The sequence below is a fragment of the Arachis hypogaea genome, chromosome 7 (assembly GCF_003086295.3).
Source record: "Arachis hypogaea cultivar Tifrunner chromosome 7, arahy.Tifrunner.gnm2.J5K5, whole genome shotgun sequence".
Classification (NCBI taxonomy): Eukaryota; Viridiplantae; Streptophyta; class Magnoliopsida; order Fabales; family Fabaceae; genus Arachis; species Arachis hypogaea.
This window is the reverse complement of record NC_092042.1, coordinates 71514959-71526512: the sequence shown is the minus strand read 5'-3', so window position 1 is coordinate 71526512 and position 11554 is coordinate 71514959. Positions and strand designations below refer to the sequence as shown.

Here is an 11554-nt window from a genome sequence, read left to right as displayed (position 1 = left end):
ACTTAAATAGAAAAAAATTTATATTCTATGCCAATAGAATCGTGATCTTCATTAACTGTGTCATCAAATAAATCACCTATATTTAAATTATATTTCAAACTTTTATACACTCTCATATGACAAACAAAATTTGAAATATATATAATTTAAATTTAAAAATTAATATTCAAGAGAGTACATAAAAAATTTAAAAATTTTGTCATTTAAAAATTTGAAATATTATCTGAATTGCACTTATGTGCTTTTACAGTAGACGTATTAACATGTCCATATTTTCTATTATTTAAAATGGACGGTTTATCTTTTCTATTATTTAAAATCGTTTATCTTTTCTATTACTTGAAACATTTCATTTTTACAAAATTTGATCTAATTTAAATTATTAATATTTTTTATTATTTTTAAAAATTATATTTAATTATTTATAAATACATATATATCGTTTTATACTATAAATGAGATAATTTTTTATGTGTAAATAAGACATATGAAAATTGAAAAAATATACATATGTAAACGAAATAAATAAATATAGTATAAATTGGTAAGTACGCTACAAATTATTTATTTTAGTAATTAAAATAATTAAATTATTATTTAAAAAATTTCAAATTTTATGAGATAAGTTATAATATCAAACAAATAATTAAAATAAATAAAAATAAAAATTATTAATTAATTAGAATTTATAAACGAATTTAATAATTTTAATAATTTATATACTAATAGAATATATTAAATTTTCAATAGTAAGTCATCAAAATAAAAAATTTTGTAATAATCATAATTGTTATTTTATTAAAAATATACTTTAAAAGTTATAATTAATGTATTGGTAGTTTTACACAAAAAATATATTAATTAATTAATAATTTTATCAAGAATATTACGCTACATTACAATGTTAATAATGCAAAGGAGTTTTAAAACTCCAAACATTAGGGGAGTATGAAATCGGTCTCCGAAAATGAAGAGAGATTGAGATGACACGTGTATGAAGACCCGCTAAAGATGCTACAAAACTTGCTCCAGTAAGTTATATATAGTAGATATATAAAAAGATGAGGTAAGATTCTTGACAAAACATGGGATGGAAATGTGGAAGTAATTAAGACCACCATTTTCTTTTAAGTTTAATTAAATATATGCTCACATTGTTTAACTGTATTGTAGGTAATAAGAGTTAGTTTGTTTGAGAACTATGTAATTATGTATCGATGTAGAAGCTATAAAAACAATCCAGCTAAACCTTCAATATTCAAGCCCAATTCGCAAAGAAACGATGTTGATCAAGCACAAACGCAAGTTAACTTAATGTGTGTAACTAAGTGTGTGTTTGGATTACAGTTTGCAAACGAGAGTTTGAAAAAAATTGATTTTGCAAATTTGATTTTGATGAAAAGTAAGTTTGTGTTAAGTGATTTATGTTTGGTAATATTTATATCAAAATGAATTATAGTAAAATAAATGTTGTTTGGATTACTCTATTCAAAATCACTTTTAGATACAAAATTACTAAAATAGACATCAACTTAAATAATTTTTGTATATTATTTTAATTTAGATATTTAAATAGATCTTATTAATTAATTCTATAATAAAATTAATATTTATACACTAAAATAAAAATAATATATAAAAATTGACAAAATATACTTTTAATTAAAACTAACAAAATATAAATTTTAGAGAGTACTAAAAATAATAAAAAATTAAATATTTATTTTGGTAGTAATTAAAATAAATCAAAAAAAATTTTATGATATTTTTTATATAGTATATTTTTAGTACTCTTAGTACTCTTTTTTAGTATGTTATAATTTTTTATTATTATTATTTAGAATTCATTTTTTGTTTAATTTATTTTCTTAATAGGATCAATATATTATATTAAAAAAATAAAAATAATACAAAAAAATTATAATTATAAAAGTGTATAATATCAAATAAATAATTAATAAAAAAATAGTAAATAATAGAAAAAGATAGTTCATATAAACAAAAATAATATAAATAATACAATAGTATGCATAAAGGATAAAATTGGTAAAAGATAAATAAAGATTGAGTATTGATGGCTAAAAGCCCGTTGGTGAAACACAGAAGCTTAAAATTGATACTTCTTGAAAACGTGGTTTTGAATGCAAAATCACTTCTGCGTTCAGGATCCAAAAATTTGCCAAACCAAAAATGACAGCTTTCAAGATATCTAAACGTACTTTTTCTCTTTGAACGTGGTTGCCAAACACACCCTAAGTCTCCTACTTCATTGCGTTGAATGTTCAACCTTTTAGTTATTTAGCTATGCAGAGCTTTGAAAGGAATTTTCTATCACCGTATTTTTTTCTGTACTAGCAAAATGTTTATCCTTTTTCCTCTTCTACGCAGAATAAGAGAAAAGTTCAACGAATCAAGGTCAACAACAGTAGGGTTTCTTCCATTAGTCATTGCCTATTTGAAAATGACTCCTTTCTACTTACCAATTTTCTTTGGTTGTAACACACCACAAATTGTGAAACCAACATGAAAACTAAATGAGTATACATCATATTAGATCACATCATGATTATTTTTATTTTCCGTTCACAAATCTTTGGAAGTTAGAAACAAGGGGAAAGACGAACTGCAAAGCTGGAACATCGTTTCAACTTTTTATCATTGAATTACACCCAACGTCAGAGGGTGTATAGCAGCATTCACCTGAACAATGCATGATTTATCAAGTAGAAATAACTATTGTCACGAGTTATTTTTTCCTAAAAAAATGTACAGATTATAATACTTGGCTTTTTAACTTGTTGATGGCTGAACAATTCATGATATATTGAGTGTGCATAAACTGATCGAGTGCCATGTTACTTTTGACTAGTTGAATCCCAAATCATATATACATGACATTACCTCTCAATACAGTCATATGCCGAACGAGATGTTGCTCTTCATATTGCTTCGGTTCATCCAAATCATTAACACCAAATATTTCCCTATAAAAAAATAAAACAAAAACTAAAAAAGAAAAGAAAAGACTGGACTGAACTCGTTAAGCATAGAGCCATCAGAAAGCTTGACGTTACTTTCATTAAGATCATGTGACTCACGATTAACGAAACTAATGAGATTTCTCATAGATTAATGGTTGGGCTAGGCTTCCCTCACTTCAAGCTAAAATCACTTCTATTAAAATTAGACCAAGAATCACTGTTCTATCATGGTATATTAACAATGGTTCTATTTTTAGCTTTTTTTGGCAAAACCATGCAGTTTCCAAATCCAAACAGCAATCTAAATATACTACTATGTACTATCCAATCCCATCATTTGGCAGTGATTTCTTGAAACGTCCTGTTATAATAGGAACCCAACATTCCTGGTATGTCAACTTTATCATAATGTTTGTATTCTGGGAAATTTGTCCTCAACTATGCTGCTTGACTCTCAACTTATGATCCACTAACTTCATTCTAAGATCGTTTTGATTCTTTGAAATGGAGTCCTTAGAAGGAAAAGTTAACCGGGAAAACACACTGGCTCTCTTTTTCAGGTTGTCAGAATACAAACACTTGGCTGGCTGTAGTTCACAACAATTACTTCCAGGTTTGGGCTGAAAGCCAATTGCATCTGAGAAGGAAATAGCAGCCAAGGACGAGTTATCTAATCCAGAGCATGGACTTCCATTTGAAGAAGTGACTGAATCCTCCATTTTCTTTTGGTTACATCCTTCATCACTCAGATTAGACACAAGTGGTAACTGAGGGACAGGGATAATAGACAATTTGTTGTCAACAAATTTACCTAGCTCTTCTCCTGTACATTCACCAACATCAAAACCCTCTTCATCAGCAGAATCTGGTAAACACAAGGGTATATATTCCAAGGTGTCTTCTGCAGAAAAATTGAAGTTTTCTTTCTTTGATTGCAAGGCAACCAGCTCATGTGATTCTCCAAAAGCAGCATTGAGATCCTTAGGGACAACTGAATGATGGAAACCAGGATTTTCAGGATCATAAGCATCATCAGAATGGGTGACTTCAGATTTTCCACAAGCAATAGATGCCAAAAATGTTTCCACGTCTAGCTCTGAAATATCTGAACTGCCATGAATTTTGTCAGGCTTCCTTCTGAAGATTTCAACCTCCGCAAACCTCCCTTTCTTCCCAACATCTTTTATAGACTTGTAACCCTGTTTTTTATTCTTCCTTTTTCTGTGACATGGAGTTCTTGGGACTTCAATCTTTCTTGAACTGAACAACTGCAGAAGGCTCTCAATCTAACATCAAAATAATAAGAATCATAAACCTATACATCATCTGGACACAAATAATCAACAAGAAATGGATACAAAGGCACCAAATCCTTAAACATTGTAAGAAACAAATATGGCACATGAGTGTAAGTTTCAAGATTTACAATATCTTTAGATATTCATAAATGTTAATTCATCAATTTTCACTACTTTGGACATTCTTTATATGTCAATGCTTACTAAATCCCATCCTGAAAAAATTGCAGGCCACCTACCAATACATAACATAATTAGTGAACTTAATGAAAGATGTTTAATTGACATCCTTTGATTTTTGATGTTTAGTTAGAGGGAGCATTTGAATATTAACTTCATTCCCTTCTCCACCATTGTTGTTATCGCATTCATAATCAAAGAGCAGACTAGAAATAGATCAAGTAGGCTATTGGAGAGGATTTTCCAATGAGTTTGCCCATCAGAATAGATGTGAAAAATAAAAATTTTGTCCAAGTTGAGTATCCCACGTGCTCTTGTGTGAGCCATGTCCAAAGTATGTCCAAGCATAATAAATAAAATAGTTGAACATATACATATGCATGCCCTATGTGTGTCAAACACATGGACACACCACTAAATTCATGGGACAATGCTTTGTAGCAGGCTATCCTACACAGATGGATAAACACTAACTTCTCACACTAGTATATCAAGGAACATGAAGCATAAATGTCAACCAAAACTTGTAAACAAGCACACCTGCTCCTTAGTGAGACCAAAGTTGAATTTGTAGGAACCAAAGTAGTTATCTCGAATGGCACCATAAAACTCATCTTCAGATAAAGGATCACAGTGCCATATTATTTTGAATTTGACCTGGTCAATATAAAGAACAGAATCAACAATTAAACAGATCAGCATAAGAATTTTCTTAAAGTGATCACTGATCTTTAAATCAACAGAAACAACAAAAGAATCTCTGAACTGGAAAAAAACAAATGAAATAGGAACATATAAATTGGCACCTGCGCAGGAAATGACCTTCCTGTTGAAACATATGCCTGGGGAACAATGTTCAGGCCACCATCTGATGTTGCTTCAAAAATCCCATAAAGCTTTCTTTCTTCAAATTCAAAAAGGAACAGCGTCATTCCTTCCTTTACGTTTCGAACAAAATCAGAGTAACCAACAGGTAGCCCAAACAATCTCTTCTCAAAACATTCTTGCAAAGTACTTCTATTAGACATGAATATTGCACCAAACTCAGGAAAACCTCCAAGCACCTCGTTTCTTTGGTGCAATTTCCTCGACCTCATGTCTGCGCATACATAGAAAACCATTAAAGGTGATTCAAACCACAACAAAAATCCACAAGCCTACTACCTAGCATTCCATACTAACAGAGAACAAATTCCAAAATACACATATTAGTATATTATTACATGCTTCTTTTGATATTTTTAAACCAGACTCAAATAAATTAACCTTGAACCTAGTAATTAGTAAATCACATTCATAATCACATTACAGCTAAATTTATAAATACACGAGTCATGAACCATTAAGCAAACAAGTGGCTCTTGTAATTCTAAACTAAATAACAAACACTTCATTCCCTTCCCTGCCGTCACCTCCAAAGATCCCAACTCAAACAAACCCTAAAAGAAAAGAAAAATGTTGCACAGTGCTATGTCTATCAGAAACGAAATCAGTGCTCAAATCTTAGCAAACGAGGCAACATTTCTCGCAGAGACTTGCCATTTTAGAATCACTTTCTAATAAAAAACCTAGATCAAGCTCCTTTCATACATTTCATCCCATTCTGAAGTCGCAAATGATAAATGGAAACTTTTCTTGCGAAGAGGGTATACTTTTAACTTTTAAGTCGCTAATTCGAAGATCCTATGTCATCTTTTGATTTGAGAATCAATTGTAATGGATATAAAATACTTAATACCTCGATAAAACAGAAAATGTTTGATTCTATCAGTAATTCTTCCAAAACGTAGCTCAAGAAAACGTAAAGAAATTTTCCAAAAAGATAAAATAATAATAATGATAACTATAAAATGAACAGAGAGATGATAGGACACTACCTGAACCGCTCCGCAGCACGTCACGTTCTTGTGGAATTGGAGAGGCTAAATTTTCTTTTTTTATTATTTATTTTTTTCTTGTGGATTTTCGCGGGAACCATACCACGATTAGCAAGATCGTAGTTTGTAAACAATCATGGAAAGTCGCAACGTGCAATCCCACATTTGCCCCAACGCCGGTGCCTTACTCCAGTTGTCCAGCATTTCCTTACGTGGCTACGTGCTGCTTCTCTTTTTTTTTTTTTTTCTTTTTTAATGAACCTCCAAGATCGTCTTTTCGCTCTTTTGGTAGGTTAGGTGTAAATGTGTAATGTGTAGCGGAGGAGGATCTATTAACGGGAGAAAGTTGATAAAATAAAAAATTAATTATTAATTTTTAAATTAAGATAATAATATTAGAATATATATTTTGTTATGAGATTTATCTAAAACGTTGATTTGGGTGTGGACGTGGGATTTAGGATTCTTCTGAGGCAGCATTCGATTTGTTTGGTGTCGAGATGTCACCGTCCGAGTTACTTGTGACGAGGTGGGGGTAATATCTATAAGAGATTCCAATACTTAAGTTAGCAAAGATATTAAGCAGGATTTAGTAGATTAGAACGTGTATATACCTGAAGAGTATCAGTATATTTATAGTAGAGCTAATAACCAATGACAGATTCAAAAAATTTTATCAATGGGCAGAATATATAATAATAATAATAATAATAATAATAATAATAATTTTATAATTATATTTTATTATTATAAAATATAATTAGTCTTTTAGTTATTTAACTAATAAATTAAAATATTTGTATAGTAATTTAAGTAATAACATATAATTTTTTTTTGAAAAGATTGAATAATTCTTTTATATCAATATAATTAAATGTCAATTTTTTGTTATATGTTAGTAAATAATCATTTAAAAATTTATCTCTCATTGGATTATGAAATCAACTCTTTATAATATTCATAATTAAATTTAAAATTCCAGTTGATGTCATTATTGCGAGCAAAAATAGAGCTAACTTCAAAGGATGAAACACCAATAGTTATCTATGTATTTAGATCTTACTTTTCATTTGAACTATCATTTGTTGCTAGTTAATATTACTATATTTTAAAATTTAAATTACTGATGAATCTTATTATTCAATAACTATTAACTATGTAATAAAAAAATATACAATAACATAACTACAAAATAAAATGTAGAATAATTACATGAATTAAAAAATATAAAAACATAAAAATGAATATTTAGCTAAATAAAAAAGAAATAAAGAATGAAGTTAAGGAGCTTACTAGAAGACACATAATCAGAAACGAATAATAATAAAAGAGAATTAAAAAAACTGAAGTGGAGTCAAATTTATTTATTGAGTTAGAGACTGGGGACAAACAAATTTTTATCCCATACAATACATGTACCTTCATAAAATCTCAATGGGGGCATTTGCCCCCACACTCTCCTATGTAGATCCGTCCCTACTGATAACCACCCTTGTTAAAGTAGTTCTACCTTTATTGATGGATAACCGTTCCTTTTATCTTGGGAGTTTGTTAGGACCTATCTTTCAAGAAAGATAGAGATAGTTTGAGAGATTCACAGAGGCAGTTACTTGCTTGAACAAATAGAGCTGTACTCCCTTCGTTGTGTCCAACCTCCTCCAAAAAGGTCGGGTATATGGTGGAGGCCACCCCCTTTGGGTCGGGCCTTTTATCTTTATTGGGTCTGACTTTTATGTTTTGGAACAGGGTATGAATAACGTCCCTGCTTGAGTCTGGGCTTGCTATGAGGTGGGATTCGAGCATTTCGTGGCTTCAGCTTCGATGTCGGGTATACCGCCGTCAAGAGGTCGGGTACTCGACGTATTTTAAAACTTTGAACATTGCCTCTTTAAATGAGAAGCAAACATTTCGCGGCAGTTCCCTTGGAATCTATGCATGGCTTTTAAGAAGGGGTGTGAAGTGACTATTTTGTCCCTTTTCTATTATAAAATGCTTCGCGCTCTCCTTCTTCTCCCTTTTTCATTTCTGAAAACGCTCCCTTTGCTTTCTTCATTGCAAGAATTCCCTCATTTCTCTCCTTGTTTCTTGTATCGTAACCACTTTTCAGTTTCAAGATTGTCTTTATCTTGATTCGTTTTGAAGAGTTCTTCGTGAAGAGGATCATCCCTGGTTTTGCTGCTTAACGTGCCCCTTTCTTCGAATTTCATCAAGGTTGACTTTTTTATTCGCTTTTTCTTTTAGCATTGATTGTTCTGTATTCATGAAACTATTCTGAATGGTTCCCTGGGTAGTAGTGTTGGTGGCTGAACTTTTGCTTTTACGTTGTCGATGCTTGTTCCTTGGAGATTTTCTTTGATAGCTTCTTTAGCTGTTATTGCTTTTTCTGCTAAAAACCCTTTTTTGACACTGTTTTTTGTCATCTGATACTTCTGTTATGAATGTTTAGCTATGTTTCTAGAATTTAGAGGAACTTGTTGCCATTTTATTGCTGTAGAACATAATCATGTTGCCCTCTAATGGTGTCGCTACTGATAGTGTAGAAGGGACGCCATTTCTATGCTTTCTGTTTTGAAAAGATCTTTTGAAATCATGCTTTATGTTTTATTGCTTTTATCCGACTTCTTTTTACTGGTGTCCGAGCTCTTTTAGTGACGATTTCTCCTTTGGTATTTGTAGGTGTAACTTATTGTCTCGGTTTGTTGTAATCGACATGTCTACAAAAGTTCTGAATTCTTTGTTATATTGAGTAGATACCTCTGTTCTTACTCCTGTGCCAGTAGTTGATAAAGAATATGCTGAAGTTTTCCATAGACACCATAGGCCATATGAAAATCGGGAGGATGAGAGGAATTACGAAATAGTAGTGGCTGATCCTAAGGAGAGGATTTGTTTCCCCCCTTTAGATAATCCGTAACGCCCCTTTTTTTATGCCTACGAGTGCTTTTTTACAAAGTTAGGCATTAAGCTTTTTTTCTGATTTTGAGACAAATATCCTTCGAGCTTGTAATGTCGATCCCTCCCAGCTTCACCCGAACTCTTGGGTTTTTTTTGAAAATTTTCAGCTCCTATGTCGAGAGCTCGATGTCTGACCATCCCTTAAGGTCTTCTTTTACCTTTTTGTCTTAACTAAACCGTTTGGCGCAAAAAAGCTATCTTGGCGTTCCTTTCGTTCCGTTCAGGGTAGAAAGGTTTTTTCTATTTTTGATGAGTCCTTTCATGACTTCAAAATTATTTTTTCAAAATCCGAGCTGGAGAGAAAACCCGACCTTTCTTCTTGGATGAGAACGATGAGCCCTACTTTCCTTTATATTGGGAAGAAATCCAATAATTATCAAGTATGGGGTAAAGCAACTAGATGAACTTAAAAAGTGTATAGTCGATGTGTTCTAAGAGTCTTAGGGTCGGGCTCCTTACTTGGATACAAAAAGGTTTGTAAGATTTTTTTGCTTTTTTGGTTTGTTTGATCAATGTACCTTTATTTTCATTTTTGTAGAAAAAATGGCTCCCAAATCTGCTATGAGGACACTGCGGAACACTACAAAGATTGTTGTGGCTCGTGGTATTCAACAAAAGAAGCTGGGGGTACTTTTGTCCAATCTACTGACAAGAAATTGGACTCGGGTACCTCCACTCAAAAGAAAGTTATTCCTGTTCCATCAAGTTGGCTGATTCCTCTTGACTCTCCTCCAGAAAGCTCTGTCGTTCCTTCTTCTCCTTCATCTTTGGAACCTTGCCCTAAAAGACGAAAGACTGTTGAGGGGGGAGTATTTATGACAAAGATTTTGACGGCCCTATCTTGGAGCGAAAAGAATATCCTCCCCTTCAGCCATATAGTATGGATGATGTGGCTCTCCAGAAGCATCTTTAACTCTTGGCCTAGGGTGAAATTTGGACAGCAGAAGTGTGTAAATTTTTTACTAAGGAGTTACAGAAGACTCCTTTTAGTGCCACTCATAGTTGCTTAGTTGCTGCTCGAGCTGAAGTGAAGAGGCTTAATAGAATAAAAAAGGAGTTGGGGGAGGAGATGGACGGGCTGACGTCCAACCTAGAGAGGGCTTAGGCCAGGGTAAAAAAGGCTGACGCGGCTACGACTATTGCGGAAGGGTTAAAAAAGAAGGCCGAGGAGAGTTATATCCGAGCCTTCGGGAAAAAGCTCGATCTTCAAGAGGAGTTGGAGAAGGCCAAGGAAAGATATGCCACTCTTGAGGAGTTTGTGGCTGATGAATCCACATTTCATGATATTTATTTGCTCTATTTGGGTAGATTTCATCAACTTTTCTTGCACTTATCCATTGAAATAGCATAGTTTCATGATTTCTTCTTAAATTGTGCTTGAAAGTAAAAACATGCTTTTTTAGGCATTTTAATTGCTAAATTTTATCCACTTTAATCCCATTTGATGCCTTGATGTATTTGCTAAGTGATTTCAGGTTTCCAAGGCAAATATGGGTTGAAGAAGTGAGAAAAAGAGCATACAAAAGAGAAGAAATCATGAAGAAATGGAGTTTGGATGTTTCAGCAGTCGTATGTATGCACAGTGATACGTGCGTACACACAGGTGTGAGCTCATGGCAACGTGTACGCATGACCCATGCGTACGTGTGGGAGTGAATTTCATCCGACGACGCTGTCATGTGATCTCATTAATTGCAAATCGTTGGGGGCAAATTTTGGGCCTCCAAAACCCAATCCAACTCATTTCTGAAGCTATTTCAACCCAAAGTAAAGAGGAATGAAGAGGTGGGAGGGCAACTAGGTTTAGATTTTTCTATGTTTTGTTTTAGTTTTCTAGAGAGAGAAGCTCCCCCCTCTCTCTAGAATTTAGGTTTTCTTAGTTAGTTTTCCTTTAATTTCAGCTTTTAATTCTTGTTCTAATATAGTTTCATTTATGTTTCCATGCTTTATTATCTTAGTTCTCTTAGTTCTTCTTCTTAATTTCTCATTTATGTCCCTTTTTATTTTATGAACACTCTTGTACATCTTAATTTCCATTTAATGCAATTTACGTTTTATGTTCATTTAATGCTTGTTTGAGTTATTGTTATTATTTTCTTGCTTTTGGTAGTTAGATTTTTATTTTTAATAAAATTTAATATTATTTTATTTTTATGCACACCAAGTATTTGATAAAATACTTGGCTTAGTTTTTGCTTAGGTTTTCCTCACTCTTGGCTTGGAATTGAGGACTTTGGTGACCTTTGAGTCATTGATGTCCATT

The 11554-nt window shown here is 32.3% G+C and overlaps 1 protein-coding gene across 1 annotated transcript; it reads right to left on the bottom strand.

Annotated features, from left to right (window-relative positions):
- Positions 1-3156: 3156 nt before the first annotated feature.
- On the bottom strand, positions 3157-6328 carry LOC112703373 (uncharacterized). Its single transcript, XM_072199606.1, has 4 exons — positions 6198-6328; positions 5266-5558; positions 5000-5116; positions 3157-4267 (listed from the first exon to the last, which is right to left on the bottom strand). The coding sequence occupies exons 2-4, from the start codon at positions 5554-5556 to the stop codon at positions 3416-3418; spliced, it is 1260 nt and encodes a 419-aa protein (XP_072055707.1). The 5' UTR covers positions 5557-5558; positions 6198-6328; the 3' UTR covers positions 3157-3415.
- Between the last annotated feature and the right edge of the window lie 5226 nt (positions 6329-11554).